The sequence below is a fragment of the Stegostoma tigrinum genome, chromosome 35 (genome assembly GCF_030684315.1).
Source record: "Stegostoma tigrinum isolate sSteTig4 chromosome 35, sSteTig4.hap1, whole genome shotgun sequence".
NCBI classification, from domain to species: Eukaryota; Metazoa; Chordata; class Chondrichthyes; order Orectolobiformes; family Stegostomatidae; genus Stegostoma; species Stegostoma tigrinum.
The window spans coordinates 16478145-16495818 of record NC_081388.1 but is presented as its reverse complement, the minus strand read 5'-3'; the positions used below and the strand labels follow the sequence as shown (position 1 = coordinate 16495818).

General features: G+C 45.8%; 1 protein-coding gene across 2 annotated transcripts in view; it reads left to right on the top strand.

Annotated features, from left to right (window-relative positions):
- Positions 1 to 9685: 9685 nt before the first annotated feature.
- zgc:158403 (tetratricopeptide repeat protein 39A) overlaps positions 9686 to 17674 on the top strand; it is an 88156-nt gene continuing 80167 nt past the window's right edge. The window contains exon 1 of one of the 2 annotated variants that reach the window (XM_048521761.2): positions 9686 to 9968. In XM_048521761.2, coding sequence (XP_048377718.1) covers positions 9937 to 9968 — 32 coding nt within the window. In that variant the 5' untranslated portion in view covers positions 9686 to 9936. The remainder of the gene's footprint in view (positions 9969 to 17674) is intronic. The other variant, XM_048521763.2, reaches the window with a different exon arrangement.

Here is a 17674-nt window from a genome sequence, read left to right as displayed (position 1 = left end):
TGAGTAAAGAAACTACCTCTGACATCTGTCCTATAGCTTTCACCCCTCAATTTAAAGCTATGCCCCCTTGTGCTCGCCGTCACCATCCTAGGAAAAAGGCTCTCCCTATCCACCCTATCTAACCCTCTGATTATTTTATATATTTCAGTTAAGTCACCTCTCAACCTTCTTCTCTCTAATGAAAACAGCCTCAAGTCCCTCAGCCTTTCCTCGTAAGACCTTCCCTCCATACCAGGCAACATCCTAGTAAATCTCCTCTGCACCCTTTCCAAAGCTTCCACATCCTTCTTATAATGCGGTGACCAGGACTGTACACAATACTCCAAGTGCAGCCGCACCAGAGTTTTGTACAGCTTCACCATAACCTCTTGGTTCCGGAACTCGATCCCTCTATTAATAAAAGCTAAAACACTGTATGCCTTCTTAACAGAAACCTTATCACTGGGTCAAAATCTTGGAACTCCCTCTGTAATGGCCACTATGTCAGGAGCCCTACAGGTTAAGGACAGCTGCAGTTCAAAAAGTTCCCACCACCACCCCTTCCAGGGCAATTAGTTGTGGCCATGAAATGTGGCAATGTGCATATCTCATGAATGAACAAAAATACAAATTAATAAGATAATATTGTACAAAACCTCCTCTTGTAGCCTCACTAAGGCCTCGACATTATTTCCAAAGTTTGGTTTGAGGAATTGGAGACAATGCTACAGATGAGGTTTACCAACGATTTATAAGGTTTTAGTGTGGATTCTGTACTTTTGTGCTCGACTTCAATATTGATAGCGTCAAGCATCCTGTAGGCCTCTTCGACAGCCTTCACTACATGTCCTTCCACCTTCGAAGGTTTTTGTGAGTCTCTTGGAGCTCTGCAGGATGCACCGTGTAGAAAATATTGAGGAACATCCCTTTGCAAAATGTCTAACTTTAAACAAAACAAGGCAATGCAAATGCCATAGAGGAATTTCCAATGCTTTCTTGACTGTTTGTTTGGAATGCATTGATGAGATTTTGTTCTTTTGAAGGAAACATTAACTAAGTTAAACAGCCCCTGGTGGGAAACTGCAACACAAACAACTTTTAAAGGTCGACAGAAAACTACAAAACTAGGAAGGAAACTTATAAAAATTGAATTCAAAATTATGTTATCCAGGATAATGATGCCCACTGCAACAACTGGAGAGGTATCAATCAGAGAGCCAGTGACAGTACTAAACAGTGCGTCTGCCAGCCCTTCGTTCTGATGCCAACAAGTCGGCCCAGATGTATGTTTGTGCAATTTCAGTAAAGGTGGCCCTGCCATCTCCTCCCACTGAGGCTGCTCCAGGTATGATGGTCACAATCAATTCACTGGCTTGTCTCCTAATGAGGAGCGAAGGCCCCCTGAGCCTGGTGACCGTTTTACTGAGTGTGGAACCTCTTAACCACTTCAACACGAATACAAAAGTGTACGTTGTCGCAGCAGCTGGGGCCACATGTTAACTGAATGGCTGGTGCCAACAGGATGGAGTTCAGTTCCCGTTTCGGCTGGGTTTTACTCAGAACCTGCTAACTTGCCCTACCCATGGTAGAAGTCAGGGCATGGTGGGTCAGACCTGCCCTTCAGCAGAAGAAGCAGTTTTCCATGGGGCTGACCATCAATCCTTCCCTCACCTTTAAGCATTTGTCCAATTTATTGTTGTTGATGCAAGCTTACTGAGGGTCAGTTAGCTCAGTTGGCCAGGTGCCTGGTTTGCGATGCAGAGTGACGCTCACAGCATGGTTTCAATTCCTATGCTGTCTAAACATTGCACATCACCTGTGGTGTGGTGACCCTCAGGGTTAACCCACTAACAGTTGTATCTCTGTCTTCCTCTAACAAGCAAGTGTAACTACAGTAACTTTACCTTCCTACCATCCAGGACACCCTTCCTGTGTTTGTTTTCACAATAAGAGTCATTGAGATATCATTTTCATTTTTACTGCTTATGTGGCAGTTCAGGACATTGTATGGGCGCTTGATTTTCACATGATTCAGTAAAATCTAGTTCTCCACTCCACCTGGTCACATTGCAGGAGGGCCACATGAACATGATCCCTGCCATTCCTTGAAGTGTTGCTGTGACATGATGCTACGTCAAATGATATAGAGCCCCAGTTATATCACACATTATTCCTGGCTACTTTAAAACCATGTATATTGGGGCGTCTCTAGTTCAGTCACAGTTCCATTGAATGGCACCAGGAGTGCTGAAGTTACTGTTAGACAGGTAGGCTAAATTCCCATTCCCAATATTGCCCCAGTGACCCCTGCTGGACTAAGCACACATCTGGACATGGGAATCAAAGACATATAGAGATGTACAGTACAGAAACAGACCCTTCATTCCAACTTGTCCATGCCAATCAGATATCCTAAATTAACCTAGCCCCAGTTGCCAGCATTCGACCTAGTTGCCAGCATTCGACCTATGTCCCTCTAAACCTGTCCTATTCGTAGAATCGCCTACAGTATGTAAAGCAGGCCTTTCGGCCCATCGAGTCCACACTAACCCTCCAAAGAGCATCCCACCCAGACCCACCCCATCCCTGTAACCCTGCATTTCCCATGGTTAACCCCCCTAACCTGCACATCCCTGGACACGACAGGCAATTTAGCATGGCGAATTCACCCTAACCTGTACATCTTTGGAGTGGGGGTAGGAAACCCACACAGACATGGGGAGAATGTACAAACTCCAAACAGACAGTCACCCAAGGGTGGAATTGAACCCAGGTCACTGGCGCTGTGAGGCTGCAGTGCTAACCACTGAGCCACTGTGCTGCCCATCCAGTGGCCTTTTAAAGGCTGTAACTGTATCAGCCTCTACCACCTACCCTGGCAGCTCATTCCATACATGCACCACCCCCTGTGTGAAAAAGTTGCCACCTGTAAGTCTTTCCCCTCTCACCTTAAACTTGTGCCTACTAGTTTTGTATTACTCTACATAATCAAGTTAAGCGGTGATGCCCACACCGTCCAATAGCCTGTCAACACTTGACCTTAAAGAATGCCAACTTAGGTAAAGGCGACTGGAGTGAAAGACATTCATGACATGAATTTTCAGGCAGAGAAATTGAAATAGAAAACAAACTGACAAATAAATAGTGTCCATTTATGTCTACAGGTGAATCAAGTTTCAGACTGAACTTGAGTAACCTTGCTCTGAAGGTATAATTTAAGAAGACAAACAAGCTTCTATATACTCCCAGGTGTATTTCATCAGTACACTCCTTCATTAAATCAATGACGTTTTCCCTAGAACCATGAGGTTAAAGTTACTGGTGACTTGCAGTAAATCGAACTCATTCTAAGTCTCGCCTACCCATCAGCCCAGTGGTCACTAACCTGTCTTAGCTCCCATTCCATCAATGCTTTAATTTTAAGAATCTCAATCCTGAGTTCAAATCCCTTCATGAACTCTTGCCTCCCTAACCTGATGACCTGTTGCAACCTATTTGCCTATTCTTCCCAATTGGCAGCTGTCCCTTCAGCTGCCTATCCCCTAAGTTCTCGACTGCCCCTCCCTCGGCTTCTCCAACTCTCTCTTCCCCACCCTTAAGAAACTTTTCAAAAGCAGACTTTTTTTGGCCAAACACTGGGTCCTCAGCTGTATTAACTCTTTGATTTCAAAGTTTGTAAGACAACACTGCCCATGAAGTGCCTTGGAGCCATTTTAATGCACTAAAGGTGCTATAGAAATGCAAGTTGTTGGTTTAAACATCGAATATTATGGGCTACATGATAGTAATACTTCCTCTCCCTTCAGCCCCCTTCAGTATTGGACTAGGTGTTTCATTCTTTATAAACTAAACAAGTTTTTGCTATCTGAAGTACATAAAATCTGAATTTTTTTTTTCACATTTCAATTTGCCCTAGCCAGCAATGCCCACATTCCACATTTTTTTTAAAACAGATCAGTAAAGTCATATTTGACTCAATCTGTTCCCAAAGGTCAATCAGGAGGTAACTTCAGCGAACAAATCCTTACTGTCAGGGTCACACTGCATCGCATTCCAACTGTCTGGCTGAATGAGTTAACTTATCCCCATCTCTCTTGGCGACAAGTATCTCATTCATTAAGCCGAGGATGCACACCTGTACGCAACCTCCAGCTGTGCTCTCCCCAAAACCCTTCCTAACTGGGAAGAGAGGTGTGCTGTTAATATCACTGGGTCTGTGATCCAGAACCCCAGCCACATGTAATGGGCTTCAATCTCATCATAGCAGATGGTGAAATTTAAATTCAGCAAAAACTTGGTCTAATGGTGACCATTATTAAACAAGCGCGTGTAGTTCATGAATTAGGGAAGAAAAATCTTCCATCCTTACCTGTTCTGACCTACATTAGACACCAAACCCACAGGATGTGGTAGTCTTAACTGCCCTCTGGGCAATTAAGAATAGGCAATAAATACCGGCATACAGAAATGATCATGTCCGATGAGTTAATTTTTCAAAAATTGCAGCGTTTAATGCAAATATCTGAACACCCTTGCAATGAAAATTCATCTACTTTTCTGGCTTTCCTGAATCCATCTGGGATTGTTTCCAGCTGCACTGACCAAATTTTCAGAAGTGTTCTGAGGAAACATCACACCAGACTGTAAACATTACCTCTGTTTCTCTCTCTACAGATGCTGCCAGACCTGCTGAGTTTCTCCAGCATTCTCTGTATTGGTTTCAAAAGTCAATACCAGGACATGTTAGGAAGGTGGGAAGGTATCTGTGGTGATTGACATGTTGTGGTGTCAGGAGTTTGGGTTGAGGAACAATTACAGGTGGGATGTTCCTTGATGATATCTCCTGGATTATGCCCAGCCAGAATTGGCAACATTATTCTGTGCCTCATTTAATACATACTATCAGAGCTGTTGCATGCAATGCAAATGTGATGTGATGAATATTCACAGGATGGAACTTCATGCAAATAATCTACCCCTTCCACACACCAGACCCAGTTCACACTTGACAATAAAAAGGAGAAAGGTGAAGACCAGAACATTGAATTATATCAAAAAAAAAGTGCTGGAGCAACTTGCCAGGTCTGGCAGCAACTGTGGAGAGAGATAGAGTTCATGTTTTGAGTCTGATGTGTTTTAGATCCTATGCATCTGCAGTTTTTTGTTTTATTTTGGCATTTGAACTATTTTTTGGAAAATCATCATGACACCAGGAAGTTGATGAGAGACAGACAAAACCAGGATGTCTAATGAACTGAGTGGACAAGATGTTACCCGCTTTTCTACTGAAAATATCACACATGCTGGAAATCTGAAATAAAACAAAAAGCACTGGTGAAACTCTGGCCACGTCTGTGGTGGGAGAGGCAGAGTTAATGTTTCAAGTCCAGTCTGATTCTTCTTCAGAACTTGCACAAACCTCTGTCTGTCCCAGATCTGAGTCACCCATTTTCACATCTCCCATGCTGGAAACGCTGTTAAAAGTTAGGAAACGAGATGCAAAGGGTGTGGGTCCAGTCTTCAGAACAGTTAAAATGATGGGATAGACTCGAGAGGCTGAATGGCCTATTTGTGGCCTCATGCTCTTTGAAGTAATTGCTTTGGGATTCCTTTTCAGGAATAATTAGCACCTTTTAAAATCAACTCTGGCATTTGGGAAAGAAATGGAACTCACCACACCCACGTGCAAAATCAATGGGGTTAGAGTTTAGCTTTAATGTGTCTCTCACTCAGTCTTACTGTGTTTGATCTTGTTCTGTTAAATAAAACTCCTGTTCTCTATGTGATTTCTCAGTCAGGAGATTTTCTCGTCGAGATCCTGTTTTTCAGGTTTGGCAGCTTTTATCTACAGTTTGAGAAAGGAATTGTATCAGTGACTCAGAGATAGTAGGGACTGCAGATGCCGGAGGATCTGAGATAACAAGGTGTAGAGCTGGATGAACACAACAGGCCAAGGAGCATCGTAGGAGCAGGAAAGCTGACGTTTCAGGCCTAGAGATAATGGGAACTGCAGATGCTGGAGAATTCCAAGATAATAAAATGTGAGGCTGGATGAACACCCTTCTTTGTCTAGGCCTGAAACATCAGCTTTCCTGCTCCTACGATGCTGCTTGGCCTGTTGTGTTCATCCAGCTCTGCACCTTGTTATCTCTTGTATCAGTGACTCAGTGGTTTGTGTGATCAACAATGTTAACCTTCTGACATAAAAGAAATGTAAAGATTCCACTTATTTTCTGAGCTGATGCAATATCTGTTTAGTTTCATTTTATTGCGGTTCATCATCTCCCTTACATCTCCTGGTTCATCAGCTCCATGGCTAGTCGCAACCCTCCCTTGTTGCACCCCAACCAAGTGACCACCTGGAAGCTTTCTAGCAGACTATTGAACTGTAAGTGGCATCACTGCAAACCTTGATCCTACTCTCATGCACCATCTTCAATTCCACCTGTAATGGACAATCTAACTCGGGGCACTGAGACCTGACGTTACTCCCACCACAAATGCAGGCCTGACTCTCCTGGGATCTTCCTGCTCTTTATAGTTCAACAGTTACTTGAACTCATACCTTTAATGGCCTGAGACTGGGATGGATTTTAAAACATACACTAACTGACAGTCAGAGACATTAGGATTGCTCAAAGACAGATGTCTTAAAGAAGAAAGAGAGAGGATCAGTGTGTTACAATATGCCTTTAAGAGCTATGGTTTCATTTCCAACATACAGAAATTGCATGGCATTTTATAACACACCTCTGACACAGCAATACTCTGGAAACAGAGCAACGCCTCTTAAAGGTGTACTGCAACAGAAAAGCAGAGAGTTTGGGGAGAGAATTTGAGAGCTGTAGGCAAAGACAGGTAATGAGAAGATCACCCAAGAATGGAGTGAAGGAAGAGGGAGATGCTGAAGGGGTTTGGGGGAGGCAGGGTAGTGTGGTGAAGAAGTGAAGGGTTGTGAGATGGAAGGGATGGGGGTAGTGGTTGTCAAGACAGGGACGGTGGGAAATGAGTTTTATAAAAGTAAAGTACTGTGGATGCTGGAGATCTGAAATAAAAACCAAAACTGCTGGATGGCAGCACCTGCAGACAGAGAAAGAGATGACTTTTCTTCCAAACCAGATTGTTTGTTACTTTAAAATTGCTTTATGCAAAGTTTACGTCTGTTCCTCCTTATTCTGGGCTTGGATTAGTTGTTAAGACACAACCAACCCTGTTGTATGAATGCCTATTTCTAGGCAGCAACAATATCTTGCATTTATTTAGAGCCTTTGATGTAGCTCCCAGAGTACTTTGCAGGGAGGTTATCAGAGAGATGCTGACATGGAGCTTCAACAGGAGATAGTAGGGTCAAGCCTAGGTGTCTGAGCAGGTGTATGAAGGAGAATCTCAAAGGTGGAACAAGAAATGGAGAGTCAGACAGATTTTGAGAAGTAATTCCAAAGCTTTGGATGTTTTCCACAGAATGAGGGTGTCATGGGTTACATCAGCATTTATTAACCAGACTGGGCCAGTTAAGCATCATTGCTGTGGGTCTGGAGTCACATGTAGGCCAGACTGGGTAAGGATGGCAAATTTGCTTCCCTAAAGGATATTTGTGAACAAAATAGGTTTTTCCAACAATCAACAATGGTCATCATGAGACTCTTAATTCCAGATTTTTACTGAATTCAAATTCCACCATCTGCTGTGGCAGGATTCAAACCTCAATCCCCAGAACATTACCTGGGTCTCTGGATTAACAGCCCAGTGATAATACCACTAGGCCATCACCTGCCCTATAGGCAGCTAAAGGCTTTTAGATCCAATGTCCCCAGTTGTTCCTGGCATAAACATCCATTGATATCAATGCTAACAAATATCTCAGAGTGAGTGTATGGGTGGCACATCTGGTACCACCCACTTTGGTTTTAATTGCTATCCCAAATATTTCTCAGAAGCCATTAAAACCACTTCCTCATTCCCGTCCTCCTCCAGATGTGATGATTTCTCCTGAAACACCATACCTCACCCCCACCTCCCCCCACAGAGGAGACAGTGGTGTCATGGTAATGCTACTGGACAAGAGCCCAGAGGCCCACGCTAAATGCTCTGGGGAGGTAGGTTTTAGTTGCACTATGAAGTCTGAATGCAGATAATGAATCTAGAATTGAAAGCTAGTAAAACTCCATCTATTCCACTGTTGCCCTTTAAGGCGTTACATCCAGCATAAATAGCCTGGATCTTGACCGTTACGGGTCCTGCTGTTCTGGGAGTGGGGCCTGAGTTGGCAGCACCCCTGGGGCCTGTGATTTCTGTCTCTGCCACATATATGTGACCCCAGACCCACAACAATGTTAAGTGGCTGCTTTTTGTGGTTGCTTAGCAAGGTCCTCAGTTTGTGGGCAGTTAGGGATGGGCATCAGATTCTCACATTGTCCATATCTTGCATTCATTCATGGGATGCTGGCTGAGCCCAGATTTATTTCCTATCCCGAGATGCCCTTGAGAAGGTGATGGTGATCTACTGTCTTGAACCACTGTAGGTTTTTCTCACAATTCCCTTAGTGTGGGAATTCTAGGATTTGAACTCAGTGATGCAGAGGAATGAAAATATATTTCCAAGCCAAGATGGTGAGTGGCTTGGAGGGGAACTTGCAGGGGGCGATGTTTCCACGTATCTGCTGCCCCAGTCCTTCTAAATGCTTGTGGTAATGGTTTTGGAAGATGCTGTCTAAAGGGGCCTTAGTGAATTTTTGCAGTGTATCTTGTAGATAGTAAACACTGCTGTGGCTGAGCATCGGCAGTGGAGGGAGTGAACATTTGTGGATGTGGTGCTAATCAAATGGGCTGCTTTGTCCTGGACAGTGAAGGTCCTTGAATATTACTGGCATATAATTGGTTCGTTGCCACTTTTCATCCCAAGCCTGGATACTGTCAGGGTCTTGCTGCAATGGGAAATGATACTGCTTCAGTATCTGAGGATTCATGAATGGTGCTGAACATTGTGCAATCATCACTGAACATCCCCACTTCTGACCTTGTGATAGAGAGAAGGCCTTTGAAAAAGCAGTTGGAGATGGTTTGTCCCAGGACAGTACCCTGAGCCAGGAGGGTTAGGGTTGGGTGTTCAAGTCCAACCTGCTCCTGAGGTATGCAGCAACATTGCTGAATGCATTGATTAGAAAGTAAAAACAGAAACCGCTGGAAAAGTTCAACAGGTCTGGCTGCAGCCATGGAGAGAAATCAGAGGTAACATTTCAGGTCGAGTGACCTTTCCTCACTGGACCCTAACTCTGATTTCTCTCCACAGATGCTGCCAGACCTGCTGAGATTTTCCAGCGATTTCACTTTTTGTTTCTGATTTACATCATCCGCAGTTCTTCTGGGTTTTAATCAGAACGTATCTACCCTGAGGAACTCCTGCAGACATCTCCTGGAGCTGAGAAATGGACTGACCTCCCAACAGCCACTCATGTGCCAGGCATGACTCCAATCAGTGGAGAATTTTACTCCCCTGATTCCCACTGTCAGCTAGGGCTCCCAAAGACCACAACAGTGCATGGGGATGACACAGAGTTTCAAAGGCTACCTTTTCAGGAGGCTGCTTTTAATACAGGTTGTGATTGGTTCGGGGTTGGGGGGCGGGAAGGAGGTGTTTCCAAAGTGCAGTGACAGACGGCCGTCGCTATCTCCCTTCGGAGACATCCCTGGGAAAAGCGAGCAAGTTGCGACTGGGGCGGGTGGCTGGGCACAGTTCTGCGCTGCTTTCCTCGCCTTCATTCCCAAGCCGTAACTGGAGGAAGTTGCAGGGGAAGTGGGACACGGGAAAGTGGCCGAGGTACCGTCTCTCCATCCTCCCCGCCCTCCCCTTTCCCCCGTCCCTCCCCAGGAGCGGATCATTGACTCCCATTAGCAGCGCCAGCCTGGTTTTGTTTTCAAAAAAATCTCACAACATTTCTGGAGCCGGAGCAGCTGGAAATGGCTAACTCCAGAGAGTCCCCGCCCAGCAGGCAAGTATACGGGAGAGAAACAAAATAATTGAAGTTTTCTGCCTTCAGTAAAGCCTCGCCACTCCGGGTGAAGTTGTTTGCAAATATTTGCTTCGACTTAACAACAGATTTTCAGATTTCTGTTGGAACACAATTGTGTGGAGAGATGCAAACGTGGCACTTCAATCAGCAGAATGGAAATATATTTAAACATTTTTTTAAAAGGAGAACGGGGGTCTTGGCTAAACCATTTGGTATGACTACCCTGTTCTATCCTGCTGGAGTTACCGATTGCTACATGCCCCCCTCCCCGTTTGAAAGGCTGATGCAGCAGTTCTCATGTACAACAGGTGTAATGTCGCCATTGTCTTAGAGAACCATAGAGCTCCTCTCTCATTAGAGCAAGAGAGGGGTGTGGGTGCCTGGTGTTGAGCCTAACCTGAGGTTACTACTGGTGTCTGAACCACTGGACAGAGTTATTCAGAATGCGTTGCATGGACCCTTTTGAGTGTGGGTTCTTTGACAGGGTACGTGCCAGCAAGGTTGTTACCCCTCATGGAAAAGAGGGCAAAATTTCAGAATAAAGGGTCCCCCCTTTTGAAATCAGAGATGAGGGTTGTGAATCTGCAGAATTCTTTGACCACAGAAAGCTGGAGACACTGGGCTGTCAAGTATGTTTGAGGCCGAGAGTGATGGCTGTTTAATCAGTCAGGGAATCAAGGGTTTTTGGGGGGGATCGCAGGGGAAGGCTGGAAAGTGGACTGCTTCAGTATCCGAGAATGGCGGACAGGCTCGATGGGCCGAATGGCCTAATTATGTTCCTGTGTCTTCGTGCGGGGTGTGGGATGATTTAATTTGTTCCTGTTTTCTACCCGCTCCCTTCCCCAGTTGGTATCAGGATGGCAGCAGGTGAAATTGGTCCACATGGCAGGCTTGCATTCTTATATAGGGAATTGACATCCATTGGGACTTCGCAAGAATGCACTAAGACAGCCTGGCATGGACAGTGGATGGTGTTGGTGTGTTCCCGTTCACTTGGGGAGGGATGGTTCCAGTGGTGACGGGCACATTGCAGCTTGGACCTACAGACAGAAATGGAAGACACGCCAATTTCTTCACATCACAGGATCAACTGGGAACCTCTCTGGCCCTTACTGCTCGTCGTTGCCACACGTCAGATGGATTTGCGGCTTGATAACCAAATTGTTTGGCTGCAAGTTCCTTGGGTGCCAGGTCCTGGAGTGGGACCTGAACTTGGAGATCCTGGTTCAGAAGCAGAGGTGGTAACTACTGCACCCCAAAACCCCTTTGTATGCTAGTATCGAGATTCCGATATGGGACCAAAACAAATCTTAAACGGAGGTTGCGATTTAGGGAGGGAATTCCAGAGCTTAGTGGCGGAGCAGTGAAAATCATGAGGTCAGAGGAAGAGATTGTAACTGGCCTAGGACAAGAGCCTGACACAGGCAGTAATTTTATCTACCACATATCTGGGCCTGGCAACTACTTGGAGAGAAAATGGGAACCTTTTGTAAGAAAGAAGCTCTTGCAGTTGTGTCGCATCCTATTTTACGAGAGGATGACGAGGCTTTTTTTTGAAAATAGAAACTTAATCTTCTCACTCTGGTAAGGTCGGTGTTTATTGTTCCGTGGTTTGAATACTGGTGACTACTGCTGTGGGCTAGCTAGATGAAAAGGAACTGCTGTGGGGGAGGGTTTAAACTAATGTGGCAGGGGGATGGGAACCAAATATTAGACAGAAAAAAGGTAGAAATGAAAGCCTGTAGGGATCTGGATAATGGAGTCAGTGTGACTAAAGGGAATAGCTAGGGGGAGCAGATGATGAACACAAAGGGACAGGTGGTCTGAGGTGCATTTGTTTTAATGCGAGAAGTGTAGTAAATAAGGCAGATGAGCTTAGGGCTTGGATCAGTACCTGGAGGTATGATGTTATTGCTATTACTGAGACTTGGTTGAGGGAAGGGCATGATTGGCAACTAGATGCTTCAGGCGGGATAGAGAGGGAGGTAAAAGGGGTGGAGGAGTTGCAGTACTGGTCAAAGATGATATCACAGCCTTACTGAAGGAGGGCCCCATGGAGGACTCAAGCAGTGAGGCAATATGGGTAGAACTCAGAAATAGGAAGGATGCAGTAAGAATGCTGGGGCTGTACTACAGGCCTCCCAACAGTGAGTGTGAGATAGAGGTACAAATATGTAAACAGGTAATGGAAAGGTGTAGGAGAAACAGGGTGGTGGCGATGGGAGATTTTAATTTTCCTAACATTGACTGGGATTCACTCAGTGTTAGGGGTCAAGACGGAGCAGAATTTGTAAGGTGTGTCCAGGAGGGTTTTCTAGAGCAGTATGTATGTAGTCCAACTCGGGAAGGGGCCATACTGGACCTGGTGCTGGGGAATGAACCCGGCCAGGTGGTTGATATTACAGTCGGGGACTACTTTGGAAATAGCGACCACAATTCCGTAAGTTTTACAATACTCATGGACAAGGATAGGAGTGGTCCTAAAGGAAGAGTACTAAACTGGGGGAAGGGTGACTATGATAATAAAATGTGAGGCTGGATGAACACAGCAGGCCCAGCAGCATCTCAGGAGCACAAAAGCTGACATTTCGGGCCTAGACCCTTCATCAGAGAGGGGGATGGGGTGAGGGTTCTGGAATAAATAGGGAGAGAGGGGGAGGCGGACCGAAGATGGAGAGAAAAGAAGATAGGTGGAGAGGAGAGTAGAGGTGGGGAGGTAGGGAGGGGATAGGTCAGTCCAGGGAAGACGTCAGGTCAAGGAGGTGGGATGAGGTTAGTAGGTAGGAAATGGAGGTGCGGCTTGGGGTGGGAGGAAGGGAAGGGTGAGAGGAAGAACAGGTTAGGGAGGCAGAGACAAGTTGGACTGGTTTTGGGATGCAGTGGGTGGAGGGGAAGAGCTGGGCTGGTTGTGTGGTGCAGTGGGGGGAGGGGACGAACTGGGCTGGTTTTGGGATGCGGTGGGGGAAGGGGAGATTTTGAAGCTGGTGAAGTCCACATTGATACCATTGGGCTGCAGGGTTCCCAAGAGGAATATGAGTTGCTGTTCCTGCAACCTTCGGGTGGCATCATTGTGGCACTGCAGGAGGCCCATGATGGACATGTCATCTAAAGAATGGGAGGGGGAGTGGAAATGGTTTGCGACTGGGAGGTGCAGTTGTTTATTGCGAACCGAGCGGAGGTGTTGTGCAAAGCGGTCCCCAAGCCTCCGCTTGGTTTCCCCAATGTAGAGGAAGCCACACCGGGTACAGTGGATACAGTATACCACATTGGCAGATGTGCAGGTGAACCTCTGCTTAATATGGAATGTCATCTTGGGGCCTGGGATAGGAGTGAGGGAGGAGGTGTGGGGGCAAGTGTAGCATTTCCTGCGGTTGCAGGAGAAGGTGCCGGGTGTGGTGGGGTTGGAGGGCAGTGTGGAGTGAACGAGGGAGTCACGGAGAGAGTGATCTCTCCGGAAAGCAGACAAGGGTGGGGATGGAAAAATGTATTGGGTGGTGGGGTCGGATTGTAGATGGCGGAAGTGTCAGAGGATGATGCGTTGTATCTGGAGGTTGGTAGGGTGGTGTGTGAGAACGAGGGGGATCCTCTTTGGGCGGTTGTGGCGGGGGCGGGGTGTGAGGGATGTGATTCGGCAGGATCTGAGGAATGTAAATTGGGACAAACTGTTTGAAGGTAAATCCACATTTGATATGTTGGAGGCTTTTAAGGAGAGGCTGATTAGCGTGCAGGAGAGACATGTTCCTGTGAAAATGAGGGATAGAAATGACAAGATTAGGGAACCATGGATGACAGGTGAAATTGTGAGACTAGCCAAGAGAAAAAAGGAAGCATACATGAGGTCTAGGCGACTGAAGACAGACAAAGCTTTGCAAGAATTTCGGGAATGTAGAGCGAATCTGAAATGAGGGATTAAGAGGGCTAAGAGAGGACATGAAATATTGCTGGCAAACATGGTTAAGGAACATCCCAAAGCCTTTTATTCATATATAAAGAGCAAGAGGGTAATGAGAGAAAGGATTGGCCCACTTAAGGACAAAGAAGGAAAGTTATGTGCCGAGTCAGAGAAAATGGGTGACATTCTTAACGAGTACTTTGCATCGGTGTTCACCAAGGAGAGGGACATGACAGATGTTGAGGTTAGGGATAGATGTTTGCTTAGTCTAGGTCAAGTTGACATAAGGAAGGAGGAAGTGTTAGGTATCCTAAAAGACATTAAGGTGGACAAGTCCCCAGGTCCGGATGGGATCTATCCCAGGTCACTGAGGGAAACGAGAGAGGAAATAGCCGGGGCTTTAACAGATATCTTTGCAGCGTCCTTAGACATGGGTGAGGTCCCGGAGGACTGGAGACTTGCTAATGTTGTCTCCTTGTTTAAGAAGGGCAGCAAGGATAATCCAGGTAATTATCGACCGGTGAGCCTGACGTCAGTGGTAGAGAAGCTACTGGAGAAGATACTGCGGGATAGGATCTATTCCCATTTGGAAGAAAATGGGCTTATCAGTGATAGGCAACATGGTTTTGTGCAGGGAAGGCCATGTCTTACCAACTTAATAGAATTCTTTGAGGATGTGACAAAGTTGATTGATGAGGGAAAGGCTGTAGATGTCATATACATAGACTTCAGTAAGGCGTTTGATAAGGTTCCCCATGGCTGGCTGATGGAGAAAGTGAAGTCACATGGGGTCCAGGGTGTGCTAGCTAGATGGATAAAAAACTGGCTGGGCAACAGGAGACAGAAGGTAGTAGTAGAAGGGAGTTTTTCAAATCGGAGACCTGTGACCAGTGGTGTTCCACAGGGATCTGTGCTGGGACCACTGTTGTTTGTGATATATGTAAATGATCTGGAGGAAGGTGTAGGTGGTCTGATCAGCAAGTTTGCTGATGACACTAAGATTGGTGGAGTAGCTGATAGTGAAGGGCACTGTCAGAGATCGCAGCAGAATATAGGTAGACTAGAGAGTTGCGCAGATAAATGGCAGATGGAGTTCAATCTGGGCAAATGCGAGGTGATGCATTTTGGAAGATCAAATTCAAGGGCGAACTATACAGTAAATGGAAAAGTCCCAGGGTAAATTGATGAACAGAGAGATCTGGGTGTTCAGGTCCATTGTTCCCTGAAGGTGAGAACGCAGGTCAATAGGGTGGTCAAGAAGGCATATGGCAGGCTTTCCTTCATTGGACGGGGTATTGAGTACAAGAGTTGGCAGGTCATGTTGCAGTTGTATAGGACTTTGGTTCGGCCACTTTTGGAGTACCGTGTGCAGTTCTGGTCGCCACATTACCAAAAGGATGTGGATGCTTTGGTGAGGGTGCAGAGGAGGTTCACCAGGATGTTGCCTGGTATGGAGGGTGCTAGCTATGAAGAGAGGTTGAATAGATTAGGATTATTTTCATTAGAAAGACGGAGATTGAGGGGGGACCTGATTGGGGGGGACCTGATTGAGGTCTACAAAATCATGAGAGGTATAGACAGAGTGGACAGCAAGAAGCTCTTTCCCAGAGTGGGGGACTCAATTACTAGGGGTCATGAGTTCAAAGTGAGAGGAGGAAAGTTTAAGGGAGATATGTATGGAAAGTTTTTTACACAGAGGGTGGTGGGTGCCTGGAACACGTTGTCAGCGGAGGTGGTAGACGCAGACACGTTAGCATCTTTTAAGATATATTTGGACAGGTGCATGGATGGGCAGGGAGCAAATGGACACAGACCGTTAGAAAATAGATGACAGGTTGGACAGAGGATCTTGATCGGCGCAGGCTTGGACAGCCGAAGGGCCTGTTCCTGTGCTGCAGGTTTCTTTGTTCTTTGTTCTTTGAACTCTTGAGTTCCAGTGACATTGAAAAGGCAATGACATATTTCCGAGTTGAGATAGTGTATGGGCTGGAAGGGGGCTTGAGATGGTGTCCACTGTATATGCTCCCTCCCTCTGGTTGGGAGAGATCAGGGGTTTGTAAGGTGCTGCAGTGCACCCAGTGCATAGTACACAGCACTGTCACTGTGTGTCCAGGGTGGGGGCATTAAAGTGTAGGATGGGTATCCGCTGCATTTGAGCATAGAAATTCTTACAGGCATCTGCTAGTTGGCCTTTGGAACCTGTGTCTGCTGCTTGACAAGATGGTGGCTGAACAGATTTCTTTCTAATTCATTCATGATATGCGGGCATCACTGGCTGGGTCTGCATTTATTGCCCGTTCCTAATTGTGGGAGGGCAGTTAAGAATCAGCCACTTATTGCTGTGGGTCTGGAATCACATGTAGGCCTGCCTGAGTAAGATATCCTTCCCTAAAGGACATTAGTCAACCAAAATGGTTTTTCCCCAAACAATCAGCAATGGTTGCATAGTCATCATAGACATCATTCTCCACCCTGACTTCAAACTTCACTATCTGCCATGGCAGGATTTGAGCTCAGGTCCCTAGGTTAATACTCTAGTGATAATACCACAAGACCATTGCCTCCCTGTGGTGGGCCCAATTCCATTATCCTGCCCACTCCCTGTAGCAATTAACACCCTGTCAATCAGAAATCCTTGTAATGCAGCAGCAGAAAATACTCCATCCTGTATTCTGTAAGGAGGAGAATAAACATAAGAATGAGCTTCTGTTTTCCTCATCTCCATCTTAGTTTTTTTCCCTAAAACTCTGTCCTCTAGTTCTAATCTCTCCCATAGTGGGCCGCATCCTTCTTAGCATCCAAGCTGTCACACCCACTCAAGATCTTAATGTAGAAACATAGAAAATAGGAGCAGGAGTAGGCCATTTGGCACTTTAAGCCTGCCTCTGCCATTCAGTAAGATCATGACTGATCATCCAACCCAGTTCCCTGTTCCTGCTTTCACCTCAGACCCTTTAGCCCTGAGGACTTTATATCTAACTCCTTCCTGAAAACATTTAATGTTTTGACTTCAGCCTAGAACTCCACAGTCTCACTGCTCTCTGGGTAAAGAAATATTTCCTCTCAGTCTGAAACGACCTACCCCTTATCCTTACACCGTGTGATTCCGAGTCCTGGACTCCCTGGTCATCGGGGACATCCTTCCAGCGCTTACCCTGTCTTGCATGTTTCAATATCTCTCATTTTTCCAAACTGCAATGGGTACAGACCCAGCTGTCTCATTAAAACAATCCGGCCATCCCAGTAATCAAGCTTCATTAAACTGCTTTTGGTACAATTATATCCTTTCTTAAGCAAGGAGACCAGAATTGTACATTGTACCCATTGTAGAAAAAAAATCCCTATTTTGATGTTCTGTTTCCCTTGCAATAAAAATTTGATTTTCTTTCCTGCTCATTTGCTGTCGGAGTTGCAGGTAGACAGAGTAAAAACAGAAGGCATTTTGTATGCTTGGCTTTTGTTGGTTGGTGCATTGAGTATAGGAGTTGGGAGGTCATGTTGTGGCTGTACGGGATATTGGTTATGCCATTATTGGAATACTGCGTACAGTTCTGGTCTCCCTGCTATAGGAAAGATGTTGTGAAACTTGAAGGGATTCAGAAAAGATTTAGAAGCACGTTGCCCATGCTGGAGTGTTTGAGCTTTGGGAGAGGCTGAATAGGCTGGGGCTATTTCCCTAGAGTATGGAAAGCTGAGGGCTGACCTTATAGAGGTTAATAGAATCATGACGGGCATGGATAGGGTGAATAGGCAAGGTCTTTACCCTAGGGTAAGGGGGTCCAAAACTGGAGGG